Source organism: Onychostoma macrolepis, chromosome 08 (genome assembly GCF_012432095.1).
Source record: "Onychostoma macrolepis isolate SWU-2019 chromosome 08, ASM1243209v1, whole genome shotgun sequence".
In the NCBI taxonomy this organism is placed as follows: domain Eukaryota; kingdom Metazoa; phylum Chordata; class Actinopteri; order Cypriniformes; family Cyprinidae; genus Onychostoma; species Onychostoma macrolepis.
In genome coordinates, this window is record NC_081162.1 from 12,436,712 (window position 1) to 12,454,094 (window position 17,383).

General features: G+C 38.6%; 1 protein-coding gene across 2 annotated transcripts in view; it reads right to left on the reverse strand.

Moving 5' to 3' along the window:
- si:dkey-91m11.5 (PH_BCR_vertebrate and RhoGAP_Bcr domain-containing protein) overlaps positions 1-17,342 on the reverse strand; it is a 43,114-nt gene extending 25,772 nt beyond the window's left edge. Inside the window, exon 1 of one of the 2 annotated variants that reach the window (XM_058785020.1) lies at positions 15,073-17,342. In XM_058785020.1, coding sequence (XP_058641003.1) covers positions 15,073-16,438 — 1,366 coding nt within the window. In that variant the 5' untranslated portion in view covers positions 16,439-17,342. The remainder of the gene's footprint in view (positions 1-15,072) is intronic. The other variant, XM_058785021.1, reaches the window with a different exon arrangement.
- Between the last annotated feature and the right edge of the window lie 41 nt (positions 17,343-17,383).

Genomic DNA, 17,383 nt, shown 5'->3' on the forward strand with positions numbered 1-17,383 from the left:
GGTCAAAGGTTTAGAAAGTGAAGAATTCCTTGGAGCAATTTCATGTCTGCACTTGCCCATCCACAGCAGTTCTCATGTCACACTATCAAACAGCTTCACAGACACAACCAGGAAGTCTTAAAAAGGCCTTCGGTGGAACAAAGTGGTAAAAAAGACCCCCTTTTCCTTGGAAGGAAACATTAATTACTGAGAATTTATCTCTGAAATGACGAAGACACAAAGCTATTATATAACGCTATTCAAATCCACAAATGGGTGAGCAAAGATACCGACAAAGAGCTATAACTCCTGAACTTAAGATCACAGTCCTCTGGTTAGCAATGAACAGGGCAACCGAGTGCAGATGGTTCAGTGTCTGCTGACAGTGAATACAAATGTACCACACAGTTCAACACGAGGCAGATTAAACTGTCCTGACGCAATAATCAGCATTTCTATCCTGCGATAATACCAAAAAAAAAAAAAAAAAAAAAAAAAAAGGTTGCCCCACTCTTAGTCTTTTTCCTTGCACCGATATGTACACACACACACACACACACTCACAAACCACACACAGATCATCTTAATCCGTGTGTTTGAATATGATCCTAAAGGGAGTGGAAAGCGCCAGATGTGTAAGGCCAGGAACAATTCATCTCAGGATCAGATTCACTGATCTACTCTAAAATAACCAGCTGCTCATAACTATCTTCTCTAACTCAAGGATCAAAGTTTATCCAAGGCTGCATTAGATGATCTGAAAATTCTATAGTGAAAAGGTTCCTGTGTGGTAGGTTCATGTATAATAACTGCAGACAAAAAATGCAAATAAATAATAAAATAAGAAACAAAACAATAACTACAAACACACACACACACATATACGTATATATGTATATATGTGTGTGTGTGTGTTTGTAGTTATTGTTTTGTTTCTTATTTTATTATTTATTTGCATTTTTTGTAGTTATTGTTATATATATATATATATAAATTATTATTCGTATAATATAAAATCATTTAATTATAAATACAGATGCATCTCATTAAATTAGAATGTTGTGGAAAAGCTAATTTATTTTAGTAATCTCAAATTGTGAAACGTGTATTAAATAAATTCAACGCACACAGACTGAAGTAGTTTAAGTCTTTGGTTCTTTTAATTGTGATGATTTTGGCTCACATTTAACAAAACCCCACCAATTCACTATCTCAACAAATTAGAATATGGTGACATGCCAATCAGTTAATCAACTCAAAACACCTGCAAAGGTTTCCTGAGCCTTCAAAATTGCCTCTCAGTTTGGTTCACTAGGCTACACAATCATGGGGAAGACTGCTGATCTGACAGCTGTCCAGAAGACAATCATTAGCACCCTTCACAAGGAGGGTAAACCACAAACATTCATTGCCAAAGAAGCTGGCTGTTCACAGAGTGCTGTATCCAAGCATGTTAACAGAAAGTTGAGTGGAAGGAAAAAGTGTGGAAGAAAAAGATGCACAACCAACCGAGAGAACCACAGCTTTATGAGGATTGTCAAGCAAAATCGATTCAAGAATTTGGGTGAACGTCACAAGGAATGGACTGAGGCTGGGGTCAAGGCATCAAGAGCCACCACACACAGACGTGTCAAGGAATTTGGCTACAGTTGTCGTATTCCTCTTGTTAAGCCACTCATGAACCACAGACAACGTCAGAGGTGTCTCACCTGGGCTAAGGAGAAGAAGAACTGGACTGTTGCCCAGTGGTCCAAAGTCCTCTTTTCAGATGAGAGCAAGTTTTGTATTTCATTTGGAAACCAAGGTCCTAGAGTCTGGAGGACGGGTGGAGAAGCTCATAGCCCAAGTTGCTTGAAGTCCAGTGTTAAGTTTCCACAGTCTGTGATGATTTGGGGTGCAATGTCATCTGCTGGTGTTGGTCCATTGTGTTTTTTGAAAACCAAAATCACTGCACCCGTTTACCAAGAAGTTTTGGAGCACTTCATGCTTCCTTCTGCTGACCAGCTTTTTAAAGATGCTGATTTCATTTTCCAGCAGGATTTGGCACCTGCCCACACTGCCAAAAGCACCAAAAGTTGGTTAAATGACCATGGTGTTGGTGTGCTTGACTGGCCAGCAAACTCACCAGACCTGAACCCCATAGAGAATCTATGGGGTATTGTCAAGAGGAAAATGAGAAACAAGAGACCAAAAAAATGCAAATGAGCTGAAGGCCACTATCAGAGCAACCTGGGCTTCCATACCACCTCAGCTGTGCCACAAACTGATCACCTCGAAGCCACGCCGAATTGAGGCAGTAATTAAAGCAAAAGGAGCCCCAAGTGTTGAGTACATATACAGTGAATCAACATACTTTCCAGAAGGCCAACAATTCACTAAAAATGTTTTTTTATTGGTCTTATGAAGTATTCTAATTTGTTGAGATAGTGAATTGGTGGGTTTTTGTTAAATGTGAGCCAAAATCATCACAATTAAAAGAACCAAAGACTTAAACTACTTCAGTCTGTGTGCATTGAATTTATTTAATACACGAGTTTCACAATTTGAGTTGAATTACTGAAATAAATGAACTTTCCACAACATTCTAATTTATTGAGATGCACCTGTATATATACAGTATGTAAAAAATAAAAAGTTAGAAATTATACATATTTCCATATAATTCTATACAAGCTTCTTATTTAAACAATTCGTTCATTAGCTTGTGGAAACACATTAGCTTGTATAACTTCTTTTTTAATCTGTTCCGTTATTTATTATATTTATTATATAAATTATATTTATTGCACAATTAAATTTAAATCAATTGTGCTCTGAACGATTAAGCATTTCTAAAGTAGGACACATCTTGGTAATGTTTTTTTAAAAACCCTATTTATATCACAGATAAAGATTTCACGATTATGATGACTGCAGCGTGATGAGCATGAAGATGAATACAGATCATGCTGTAACATTCCTCTATGTGTGCATATGGCCCCCTAAGAGGAAGCCATAGGTCAACAGGACATATCTGTTGTGTGAAAATATCATTTTTGGCAGGTTTACATGTAAATCCAACTCATGAAACAAAGGATATGGCGTATGTGTGTGTATCAAAAGCCTGTCGGTACTACATTTGTTTTATCTGGAACATGTGGTTATTGTGTCTCAAATTTCCGTAACACCTCAAAGACAAACTGGTGGACCGTTTTCCCCTCAGAAGGGAGACAATGTAAATATAGCAGGCAGGAAAAAGCTCTTCAGTGCACTGACAGCCATTCAACTGTTACTATTTTGGAAAAAGCAACTTCCTGTTTATGACACACCGTCTAGAACGTCACATCAACACCAAAGCAACATCACAGATAAGATATCCACACTGCTTTTTCTGTGACTTTTTCAAGTTTCAATTTAGTTTTGGCCATTTTTCTTGGGTTCACAAAGTCGAAAAAATACTTTGGCATCCTGTAAAAGAAACAATAGAAAAGGAACAAGCATATCTACACAGAGGAAGCAGGTCAAATATCAATGTCATTTCAGTATGTTAGTCTTCCTCCCTAGTTTGGACTTGAATTCGAAAAACTAAAACTAAAACTAGCTTGTGGTTAGTCATTACCTATTTGAACCAACAGCATTTAGTTACATGTACTTGAACTACAGTATTTCCAGTTCAGGCCACTTTTCTTCATCTTTCATTTGATATGTCAAGCCAGAGAAATGAGAATGTCAATGACAGAAACAGGTATTTCTTAATTTCACAAGGTGCATAAAAGGCATGTAGGATTGATGAAAGCCTATTCGTTTTAATATGACCTTCACATTCCTGGACGCGCTCAATCATCATTCTTCACATTACAATATAAAAAGGCTAACAGCAGTGCCAGGTAAACGTGGGAGGACAGAATGCATTTATTTGGATCGCTCAGTCTGTCATAAACACGCAGTAGGGTAGATTCCATGATGACAGGTCTGTGGGAACGGCCCCCCTTCATGTCTTTCTTTGTAAGCTGGAATTGTAAACATCTCCACACTTCACTCACCGACTCAGACTAAAAGTCTGGACTTGCTCAATAGAGCTGTTTTCATAACTGGTGTAATAATCGAATGACAATGGTGGAAGGTAGCATAATCACATTGACGGAATAAAATTAAATAAGTAAATTTCTGAGATGGATGATGGGAAACATTTTGTAAACAAAGTCTAAAATTACATTCTAGAAAAAGTGTTTTTGGTAATTTTGACATCAAAACAATTTATCCTTCTATCCTTTGTTCTTTATATGCTTTGTTCTTTCATTCTCACTCATTCTATTGTTTTGTTTTATTGTCCGCTATATCCTTTGTTCTTTATATCCTTCATTTTTGTCATTTTATAGTTCATTATATAATTATTTTGCTCGCTTTATCTTTCATTCATGTCTAATCGTTTGCGCTGTTAATTGTTCTTTCGCTCTATCATTCACTCTATCCTTCTTTCTATCATTGTATTGTTCTCTCCATCCTTCACTCTTTTGTTCTTTCCTTCTATCCTTCGTTCTAGTTCACTAAAACCTTCATTCTATCTTTTATTCTATCCTTCATTCTTTCGCTCTATTGTTGGTTACACTATTTCGATAGTCCACTTTAGACATTCTACTAACTATAAGTAACTTTGTAACTACATGTCAACTAATTCTCATTAATTTGCAACTACATGTCTACTAACTCTCAGTAGGGTAGGTTTAGGGTTAGTAGAATAAGTTGACATATACTTGTAAAGTTTCTCATAGTCAGTATGTTGTATGTTGTGGATCCATCAAAATAAAGTGTTATTAAGCAGAGAGTCTACTAATACTCTAATGACTGCTAGTTGACATGTAGTTGCAAAGTTACTTACTGTTAGTAGAATGTCTAAAGTGGACTATCAAAAAGTGTTACCCTATTGTTCATTCTATAATTCTTTTGCTCGCTCTCTTTCATTCATGTCTTATTCGCTCTATCCATTGTTCTTTCGCTCTATTGCTCGCTCTATCCTTCTTTCTGTCACTGTATTGCTCTCTCTATCCTTCACTCTTTTCTTCTGTCCTTCTCTCTCTCTGTTGTCTCTATCTATCTATCTATGGTGGTGTGAACATTTTTTTGCCCCCTTCCTGTTTTTTTTTTTTATTAAATTTTTGCATGTCACACTTGAAAGATTCAGATCAAACTAATTTTAATATTACACAAAAAGATAACCCGGGTAAATACAAAAAGCAGTTTTGAAATAACGATTTCATTTATTAAGGGAAAAAAGTTGTCCAAACCTGCATGGCACCACATGAAAAAGTAATTGCCCCCTAAATCTAATAACTGGTTGTGCCACCCTTTGCAGCAACAACTGCAGTCAAGCGTTTGCGATAACTGGCAACGAGTCTTTCACATTGCTGTGGAGGAATTTTGGCCCACTCTTCTTAGCAGAATTGTTTTAATTCAGCCACACTGGAGGGTTTTCAAGCATGAATGGACTGTTTAAGGTCACGCCACAGCATCTCAATCGGATTTAAGTCCGGACTTTGATTTGGCCACTCCAAAACCTTCATTTTGTTTTTCTTGAGCCTTTCAGAGGTGGATTTGCTGGTGTGTTTGGGATCATTGTCCTGCTGCATAACCCAAGTGCGCTTGAGCTTGAGGTCACAAACTGACGGCCAGATATTCTCCTTCAGGATTTTCTGATAAAGTGAAGAATTCATGGTTCTATCAATTATCGCAAATCATCCAGGTTCTGAAGCTGCAAAGCAGCCTCAGACCATCACACTACCACCACCATGTTTGACTGTTGGTATGTTCTTTTTATGAAATGCTGTGTTGGTTTTACGCCAGATGTAACGGGACACACACCTTCCAAAAAGTTCAACTTTTGTCTCAGCAGTCCACAGAATATTTGCCTAAAAGTCTTGGGGATAATCAAGATATTTTTTTGGCAAATGTGAGGCGAGCCTTTATATTCTTTTTGGTCAGCAGTGGCTTTTGCCTTGGAACTCTCTCATGGATGCAGTTTTTGCCCAGTCTCTTTCTTATTTCTGAATCATGAACACTGACCTTAATTGAGGCAAGTGAGGTCTGCAGTTCTGGGTCCTTTTATGACCACCTGGATGAGTCGTCATTGCACTCTTGGGAGTAATTTTGGTAGGCCGGCCACTCCTGGGAAGGTTTACCACTGTTCGAAATTTTCTCCATTTGTGGATAATGGCTCTGACCGTGATTTGCTGGAGTCCCAAAGCCTTAGAAATGGTTTTATAACCCTTTCCAGACTGATACAGGTCAACTATTTTGTTTCTCATCTGTTCTTGCATTTCTTTAGATCACATGATGTGTTGCTCTTTAAGCATGCTTCACTTTGTCAGACAGGTTCTATTTAAGTGATTTCTTGATTCAACAGGTCTGGCAGTAATCAGGCCTGGGTTTGGCTAGTGAAATTTAACTCCGCTTTCTAATATAATGTGGTTAATTACAGTTCTTTCATTATTTAATAGGAGGGGGCAATTAATTTTTCACGTAGGGCCAGGTAGGTTTGGACAGCTTTGTTACATTAATAAATGAAATCATCATTTAAAAATGTAATTTTATATTTACTTGCATTATTTTTGTGTAATATTAAAATTTGTTTAATAATCTGAATCTTTCAAGTGTGACAAATATGCAAAAAATTTAAAAACAGGAAGGGGGAAAAATCTTTTCATGGCACTGTATGCATGTATGCATGCATGTATGTATCTATCTATGCCTGATGAATTTCCTGAGGAGATTTTTACGATTTTTAAATAAAATCAAACCATAAACTTTGCTACTCTTTCTAATCTTCATGTTGAATGTCCTGAACTCATTTTGATGAAACCATTATGACTTCATCTTGCGGCCAAACACTTTAAAACAAACTTGGGTTTTAAAATATCCAAATATGTGCTCCCTGTCTCCTGCTGGGACAAGAGATAAAGTGAGTGACGCCTAAATCCAGCACCTGATCAGGACGGGTTAATGATGGGGCCACTGGCCTTCACTCCACACACATCGATTTCAGAAGAGTCCTCTGAGAGTAAAGACAAAAGTGCCGTGGTGTTAAAAGGATTTGCTTCTTCAGTAAATCAATGAAGCTCTCGACAGCACGGTCACCGGGGAGGTGGTCGGTCATGCGGGTGAGAGTGGAAATGGATTTTACCAGAAAGTCACGCAGACACATTTGCATGGCTACAAGAGGCAACTAAAAAATAGCCTCCGTCAAAGTTAATTCACTTAGGACAGCCAGCTGAGGAGTCAATACAAGATTTGCTTAGATTTATTCTGGAGGAAAAATAGCAGCTGGTCAATAAATGGGATGCCTTACGCACTGTATATAGTATCAACACAGGACAATGACCAAAACATTTTGCTTTTTCCTAGCATAAAATGCTATTAGTAATTCTGTGTCACCCTAATGTCTGGCTTGAGATAATTTAGGGAGTGGAAAAGCATAGTTGGGCCTCATATTCATAAAAAGGAATTAAAATAGCAATGGCTTTCTGCAATACTATTAATACACATCTCTCTGTCCTTCTGAAGAAAAAGCAGACAGTCCTATCAAACGCAGCCTGGCTCTACAACAGATCTTATAGTTACTCTAAAACACTTTTCAGTGCAATAACGTCATCACAATAGTTGAAAACAATTAGTCTGACCAACATTTTAATATCTAAACCGACCATCTAAGCAATTAAGCATTGGTAAGACCATTAAACCAGCGGTTGGCATGGCAGCTAAAGACTCTGTGGTATTCAAAAGCTTAAGCCTTCAATAAATCAGCAGTGAAACGTTTCTGCTTATTTCGCACTGTGGAAAGAGATAGAGTACAGGCCAAATTTACTCAATTGTTTGGAGTTCCCAAATGGACTTTATAAGCAAATCCCATCCTCATACTGAATCAAAATAAAAACTCAGGGCCTGGGAAAGGGTGGCACTACTGCTGGACCTGAGGAGTGCATGCGTTTAACCACACACCGCCTGCTGGTTTGGCTGATGGCCAGTTCCCTCATGCTTCACCAAAACACTTCCATCGCCCATCGGCTGCCTTCATTATGGAGGAGGATGAATCAAAGTGACCACACCAGAATCATTAAATTCTCTTTATTTATCAGATAGGTTGAGAAGTGCTAATGAGAATCAGGGTGGGACTACCAAACATACTCATTAAAAATGCTTAAATAGATCTGAGTGGGAACAGGGTATATCAAAGCTTAATAAATGTCCAAGTCTGTACTTAAGTAACACTGCAAACACATATCAGGGCCCTAAATTGTGACTTAAATCATCTAATATAAGAACATATGTGTGACAATAACTAAAAATCAATTTTCCTGGACACAGCAACAAACACAGTGCGAGTTACAATGTCTGAATTGCAAAAAAAAAAAGACTCTTATAAACTGGAAAATGACTCTTATGAGTCAGTCAAAAATATTCATGAAACCTGTGACTGATTCAGACTAGGGGTCAACTGATTATCGGCGCCGATATTAAGCATTTTTTATGGTTATTGGTATCTGTCATTTTCAAAACCGATTTGCCAATAAAATAATTTAAAAGCAATTAAAGAAAGTTTTTGTCAGAGAGCTGGTTATTCTTAATTTTAACATTAATTTTCATTTTTACACCAGACAAACTGTTTATATCGGTTTAAAAATATCAGTTATCAGACTACTTAATCTGTAATAATCGGTATCAGCATCGGCCCTGAAAAACACATATTGGTCGACCCCTAATTCAGGCTTGGAGGCAATACTGAGTTTACAACAGACTCCTTTACTGAACAGAATCATTTTTGGTATTATTCAAAATGAACTGGTAAACTTTTATTGTGATATTTATTTTAGGTTAGTGAGACTTACATCAGTCTGTTTACTGACAGGTTGTCACATATTTACAAGAAACATATTTAAAACACAGTTTTGTTTAAATAAATCAATAACAGTAATCTATAAAAAAAAGATTACATTTAAATATTTTACAAAAATATTACTGGTTATTATTTAACAGTGTGCAACTGTAAGGTTTCAACAGACTGTAATGGGAACTTTTTCAATGACTTGGAAGTTTCCTTCCTAAACAATCAAAAATATTCTTTAAAAACAGACTGATATTGATAAGGCGCATATACAACAAGGATAACTAGAGTAACAGCATCAAATTAGAACAAATTTATACTAAATACATCTACAAAAAAAAAAAAAAAGTGTATAGTCTGTGTATGTACTAAAACATCATTCATAACTGTTCACTGTTTTAAAAACTTTATACTCAATGAAGTGAAGAGTTGCTGAACAATCAGCTTTGAGTCATACTATCATTTGTCATCAAAAAAGTAGTTTGGCTCCTAAATGTTTCAAGATGGTGATTTATTTATTTATTTTTTGGTCTGGAGCCCTGAACATCCATAGTACATACACAAAGCAGAGGGCATCAACAGTAACCACTAAAGGCAGTATATCACATGCCGAGCATAAACATAAGGAACTTTTACCATAACACCACAGGAGAATATCCTAAATCTTATAGGTGATGTATCTGACCTGCAGGCTGCACTTTACACCAACCACTTTCCACACACATGACTGCGCAACAGCCTCCAGGGGTCAGTGCCTGTGCTCGTGGGCCACTTTACATTTCATTAGCCTTGTATTTACCGCACTTCTCAAGCAGCTGAGACATTCCATAAACACTTTAGGGAAGGAGCACAGAAGGCCCTTTCAGTCCCACCAGGGAAGCTGGGTAAGCCCCAGAGGGGGATCAGGGCAAATAGCAGAGGAACAGTGGAAAGTTAAACTTTGCATTTTTATGGTCTTGTTTGCTTGATATTATCAATGTAAAGTTCAGTTTTTAGATGTTTTTCTTTTTCTTTTTTTTTTTGATGTTCAACAGTTACAGTCCAGTAAGTGTTCATCCTCAAATACTGTAAACAATATAAAGTTATGCTTACATTTTTTTGCATACATATTTAAAATATAAAAAAGTAGTATCAGATGACAGAATGCATGCAGTAGATTGTGTAAAACAGGTTTTCAGCAATGTTTTGATAACTGTTGATTTGCTAATTGATAACGGATGAATTCATGTTCATAATTTAGAATCTTTAAAAAAATGTGCATATCAACTACGATACAGTCAGCTTTATAGGGCTAACATCAATCAGGAATCTAAAGACAGGCAAAAGGATAAGACAGTCATGGTACTACATGGAGGCAGCCGAGGGTTATGATGTTACTGTGAATCACGAGGGACCCACAGAACAGAAAGACAAAGAAAATTAGGTTGGATAGGTTACGCTGCTGGGGGGAAATGTAGGAGAGGGGGTGGTTCTGTAGCAGACGGGAGGGTCTGGTGCAGAATTAGGACGGTAGGTGACATGGCTGAGTAAGACGAGAACCACATAATGTACAGCACGTTAAAATAACAAGACTGCACTGTGCTGAAGACCTCAGGGGAAACACAGAGCACCGCCTGATTCAGTCACTGTGCTAAATGTAATGAATAAAGAAATGCATGCAGGAATGGAAAAACTACATAGTTAAGAAAAATGATGAACGATATAACAGTAACATGTTAGTTATTGGCTGATATTAGAGATTTGGATATTTAATTGTACATGCTTGTTTCTCCTACTTTTACATTAAGATCACATATGCAAACATGAAAGTAAAAATACTATAAGGAAAAAAAAGCATTCAAAAGTTTGGGGTTGGTAAGATTTTTTGTAATGTTGATTAAAGAAGCCTCTCAAGTCTGCATTTATTAATCAAAAATACAGTAAAAATAGTAATATTATGGCATATTATTACAACTGTTTTCTACTTGAATATATTTTAAAATGTAATTTATTCCTGTGATAAGAAAGCTAAATTTTCAGCAGCCAGTCTCCACTGTCACTTTTGATTAATTTAATGTGCCATTTCTAAGTAAAGTATTAATTCCCCCCCACCCCCAAAAAAAAAATGTACTGACCCCAAACTTTAGAACGTTAGTGTATTTTCATGTTGAATATCCGGTTTCATCTGAAATACCCACATTATGAAATTGGAAAGGGTTGGAAACAAATTTTAAAACCATTCAAACATCAACAGAATCCACAGGAAGCCAGAAAAACACTGATTGCAAACCCAAGAAAAGCCAGTTCTTCGGTGTCCATTTGAAGTAACAACACCACTGAAATAGTTTCATGATGATGCCGTTTACTCTTGCCAACAGGGCCCCATTGCAACTCTTTCCGTCATTGACATCGTTCTCTGTAATCAAGAGACTATTCTGCCTTTGTGACATAAGCAAACACAGTGTGTGAAAAGGAAGAGGTTGTTTTGGTGGCACACTGACAGTAATTTTCAGACTTGTGTCAGTCATATCATTCCATGTGGCCTTTATGTCCATATATAAAACTAATTCTTAGAAAGCAGCTAATTCCCCAAGAATATAAATGGTTTTAAATGTGTTGTGACTGTTTCTTCCTATATATGGGTTTACATCTGTGCTGCATAAAATAACACACCAGTGTGTTTGTGTAGAGTGGGAAGCTCCTCCCATTAAATGACAGTGAGAAAGATGTGCTCTTTCCCCTGCAGCTGGTGATGGTGGTGCAGGGCTCTCTGAGACCCGTGCCAGCTGGACCCACGCCAGTCTGGCCTCAGCCCTGCCCCCATTTACACAGCCCGACCCCCAGGACAACAGGTGACACACAAACAGTCACACACAGAAAAAGGGCCAGTTAGTGTGTCTTAGGGCACTGGTAGTGCAAAATTACAGCTTAACAGACCACGTAAGTAGACTGTTTGAAAAGAAGCAAATTGCATGCAGCGGTTGCTACTGCTGTTAGGCTTTATGCGCACATGGTGCACGTTTGATGTTGTACGAGCGGTATTTCTGATGTTGAGGCTTTCGGTGGATTTATAGGCTCTGGCAGATGATAAAATGGAAAAACAACAAGAAGGATAAGAGCCAGCAAATACCTCTCGCTATTTCCAAAGCCTTACTGAATGTGAACCACAGATTCTATTTGCAAAGCCTCAAAATAATCAAGAATTTGACCAAAAAACGATGTTAAACTAAAGATAAAGTGCATTGCCACCTGTTACCAGAAAGGACTTCGATGCAACAGGGTTGTGCGTCATTCAGAATGTCTTCTAAATTTCAACTGAAATTCTGAATTTGAGGTAACAAACGGGATAAAGAATTTCAATTTTAATTGAAATTCGAATTAGGAATTACAACAAACTGAAATTTGAAGATAGAAGGACAGAGCAGCCAACAGAATGAAAGAGCAATAGAAGCAAAGGACAGAGCAAATGACAGAAAGAAAAAAATTAGAGGATGGAGAGAACGATAGAATGAAAGAACAAGGGATAGAGTGAACAACTGAATGAAAATATAGATAGACAGATAGATATGATAGATTCTGACTCAAATTCAGACTCAGGAACTGAAAGGTAGCCAATTCTTTAATCCTGAATTTTTCCCAACCCTGCCATGCAAAACCCACAAGTCTGAAAAAAACTGTATTTTCTAGCCAGACTTTTTTTTTTTGTTTTTAGCTCAAGCCAGCATGCAGAGTGAACTCAAGAGTCTGTGAGGACTTTAACAAAGGACTGTTTATTTTAATAATACAGGCCGGATTAGGTTGTCTGCCAGGGCCGGTCTGTACCTAAGAGGTGACTTTTAACACCCAGTTGATGGAAAAGAAATCTGCCAATTTTGCTTCCCAAGAAAAATGCCAACGGTAAAACTATAAGAACAACCTCGTTCTCCTTCACTGACTGGTTCCGTCAGCATAATGCCCACAAAGACAACCTCAATCCATTTTGAGCAACACTTGTGATCGATCATAACCGCAATCACCTTTTCACTGCTGTGAATGAGGTGGATGATTCCGAAACATGAGTGAAAAATAACTGTTTTACCACAGAAGAGGTCTAAGGAAAATTTTTTACTGTGGGTGTTACCTCAAGAGATTTCCACCAAGCATCTTTTCCTTGTTGCGAAATAAACTCTGGCATGTATCAGTCACTTTCGTGACTATAGACAATGTATCACGCTTATATAAGTATGATTAATTCTATAGTACATTCGTATTAAAATGCTGCCTTGAGGATTTTCAGAAATATCAGGGCAGCTACCACAGACTGTGGCACAGCATGTGCTTGTTTGACAAGCGCACGTGGCTGCTGTGCCCGCTGATGTTTACACGAGGGAGGGGCACTAGGTGAGCGTGACTGGGAATTTTGAGGACTAAAATCTGCACATCACGCTCTCTGATCACTTTCTTTCAGGGTAACGGATCTAACGGAGACCGTTTAAACTATCTTGTAAGACTCGAAAGTGCAGTTTTTGAACAGCTTGAGGGCATTAGATTAAGATTGCAGAAAATAATTTTGGGAAAGCTTAGAGACAGTCTGAAGAGCGGCTGCACTTCCCACTGGTGTAAATCACGATCCTGTCACTGAAACGCAACTTTACACTGATCATTTGCAATTTGTTTGTGGTGTGCTGAGTTTGCGGCTCTGCGCTCTCTCTGCCTGCTTACGTAACTAGAGCTTGGACTGAGCTGATGAGCTCTTTTCTGCTCGAAAGGAGAGAAATCTGCTCTTGGCTCTGAAGTCTTCTCTCAGTTCCTCTACTTTTTGTCAAATTGCACTTAGAAAATGTAACTTAAAGTTACTGTCTTCTTGACTATTTCATAAGACTTTAAGACAGTCTCTAATTATAGGCTATAAAGCAAAGAAAATACATAATAAAACAAAGATGTGAACCAACATGAGCAATGCAATTATGATGTATTCAGCTTGATCTAGGTTTTATCATTACTGAGCTCTTGCAAAATCATGTAACACTAATGTTCTGTTTTGAGACCCTAAGGCTCACTTAAAATGGCTTGATATGACATATCTATATGACTTGAATTCATTATAAGCAAAATTTCAACTTGAAAACATGCTTCAAATGTTATACATGAAAAATGGACACTTGAATTGGGGTCATTTTTTCATGTTTTTGAAAGAATTCTCTTAAGCTCAACAAGCCATTTTTTTTTTTTTTTTCATTAAAATAACTGTTCTCTATTTGAATATTTTAAAATGTAGATAATTTATTCTGGTGATGCAAAGCTGAAATTTCAGCAGCCATTATTCTACTCTTCAGTGTCACAAGATCCTTCAGAAATCAATCTATGCTGATTTGGTGCTCAAAAAGATTCCTTATTATTATCAATCTGAACAGTTGTGCTGCTTAATATTTTTGTGGGGGAAAAAATATCTAACGATCTTTTAATTAATTTAATACAAATGAAACTGTTAAAAGCCAAAACTACTTCTGAGTGCAAGACAGCTTCATACTGACACTTACCAACAAACTACATTTCTTCTTTGCATTGTGATGACTCAAAAGAGAAAAACCAGTCTGAATGGCTACAATAGCCTACGTACCATTTGCATTGTGACCATACATTCAAATGCATTATAGCTCCCATTCACAATGAAGAACCATTCTTTGTGTTTCCATTCGAACCAATATAACCACAGATGTCTGATCGTTTAGTCCAAGTGACATCTTCAGTTCTCCTCTTAATTTGTTTCTAGTAATTAGCTTTTTACCCCTCCCCCAACAAAAAGCATTGCTAAATTCACCATGCTGGTTGACCCCTTTATCTTAATTATCCTTAGGCAGGACAACAACACTAATGTGAACTGATGCAGAGAGTGGACAGAGAGTGAGCGACTGCACTGCCTCAGGCCATTCTTGCCTCAAACGCTCCAGATCCGACCAGTCGTATCATGACAGCGAGATAAGGAGCAGGAGAAACCACATGGAGAGCTCACATGAAGAAGAAAGATAGTAGAGGGCTAGAAATATAGTTGGAAAAATAAAAACACAAAAATGATGGATTTGCTTCAACTTATAGTTCAGGGGTTTTCAATCTTGGGTATAGGGGTTGCTTGAGGATAGTGGGAAATTTGACAGAAAAAAACTAAGCTTTTTAAACATATTCATAGGTCAAAAAGTTTTCCTATTATTCCTTTTCCCGTGAATTCCTAAACAGACACTACAGTACATACAAAAGTAAATACTGCAAGAATGTTGACTTACCCAGATCTCCATGGAAACTATTGCTGAAGTTGTTGGAGCCTCCATCAGCAGGCCAGATCTTGCGGACACCAACAACATTGGCGTCAGAGAGCGCTAGCTGTTGCTTGAGCCGCTTTTGGGACTGTGGGGTAGGGGGGCTGCCGCTCTCAAAAGACTGCTGGGAGTGCTGGGATGGAGAGCGACTCTTCTCTCTGTATATTCGGTAGGCGGTGGGGCTCGGGGACACGTGGCTGGACTGCCCTGAGGAGAAGTCTTCTTCGCTGGACGTCAGGTTTTCATTGGAACTGCAATCTGGAGTGTATCCATCCTCAAAACTTCCAGGTGAGTAAGACCGCCTGGGCCAGGTCAAGTGCAGGTCCTCTCCGTCTCCCATAATGCCCCCAACGTAAACAGTCGTATAGGCCTGACAGTCTGACTGGTGCCAGTTCTGCTGAGGTGCTCTTCTTCCATTAAGTCTTACTGAACTTTCCTTGAGGAATCCAGGGTTTAGATCAGGCTCCTCGTACTCACAGTTGTAACCACTGTCCATGGCTCTTTCATGGGACCGCTCTGGTTTACGGACATCCCCAAAAGCAGTGGACAGATTACCTGGGACAGAATGCAAAGATCTCTTGTGCTCCATCTGCATAGCTTGACTGCCCAGACTACTTATCTTCTCTGAGACGTCTCTATCATTGACCCGAACAAGACCTTTCTCGTGGTGGTACTCCATGTTGACGTAGTAAGGCCTCTCGCTTTTCCCCTCGCCAGATGTTTGAGAATTGGCTCTTCTGATACGTTCAAAGTTTGACCGAAGCGCAGCGACTCCCAACCCCGTGGTGACCTTCTCCTTTGGTGGAGACTCTGGAACACCATCCGCCTCATGGTGCGCAGGTCCACGTCCAGCAATGGGCCTGAGTGGAGCTTCAACGCTCCTTTTTTTGTATGGAGACATCCCATCAGCTTCTCCATCTCTGTTTTTCTGCCTGTCCAAGTCTGAGACATCACATCCCACCACCTCAACACCAGGCTGAGACTCATGGCTGTCCTCTGCTGCGGTTGTGTGCTTCAGTTTGGCTGGGAGACACCTGATTCCTTCGGCTCTCTGATGATGGGCATCCATGGATGCTGGCTTACGCTCACCTTGTGAGACCCTGAAGCCCCATCGCTGAGAGTCATGGCCTCTCCGTTCCTTGGCCAGAAGCGTTTGTAGGTAGATCATTCGAAAACGGTCTTTGTTCACTTCCATCTCCAGACGCCTAATAGAGTTTCGGCATTTCTCCAGCTCCTGCTCAATGTCTCCAACAGAGTTCAAAGACATCTCAGGAGGATCTGAGTCAGGGAATTGAGCTTTCCAAGCTTCCACAAAGCCAACAGGTTCTACCATGATTGCTTACTGCTGGTTTACTTTTTTAATTGCAAACAAATTACATGTTAAAATCCACTTGTTTGTAAGAAAATACACCCAAAGCCATACTGATTTATAACTTCATATCCGACAAATTAACTTGTCCTGTGAACATGCAGAACATCATCTCAACATCTGATAAACACTCACTCAGTTGATCTTGCACAGACACCCATAAAGACAAAAAGCAGAGCTGAAACATCCATGTGCACTTCAAACATCTATTGACATCCGCGTTTCATGACATTTAAATGGCAAATGATGACTGAGAATCCCTTGTAAACACAGTTTCGCCTGCAAAATTCACTTCTCCTTAATGTTAGTTGATGAAATCAGATTTTTAGCTAATTTCAGTGATGTATCCGAAGAAGTTAGTCCCGTTCTTCTCTCAAACGTCCGTATTTCTCAGGGATACGCTGTACTCTTGCAGGGTTTCCACTGGCATCGCTGTCCGTCACTCCATGTGATCTGACTGTATCTGCTCTCAGTCTCTCCCTCGCACTCCGTGCTGCTGCAGGAAGAGGTGGGACTAGACGAGTACATGATAAATAGCGACTGCACAGACAATCTCAGTTTAAAGACACAGACTCGGTTATTCAGGAACAAAGAAAAAGAAATCGTGCAAAAACCGTTTGCGACGCTTAACTAGCGTATTGTCCACTCGTCTATCTATCTACTCGTCAATGCAAGCACCAAAGCGAATTCACAGAAATCATCATTGTAACCTTATTGAATTTATCGACTTGATATGATTGTTTTATCATTTTAATTGCAAACCAGATATTAGTTACCTCATATTTTAAGACTCTATCAATATTTCTGAAAATGTTTAAACTTAGGCTATTCTGTTGTAAATACACCTGACAGCAGGATTGTAAAGTTCTGTGGCATTTTGTAGCGTCTGTCATGTGAACTTGTCTCCAT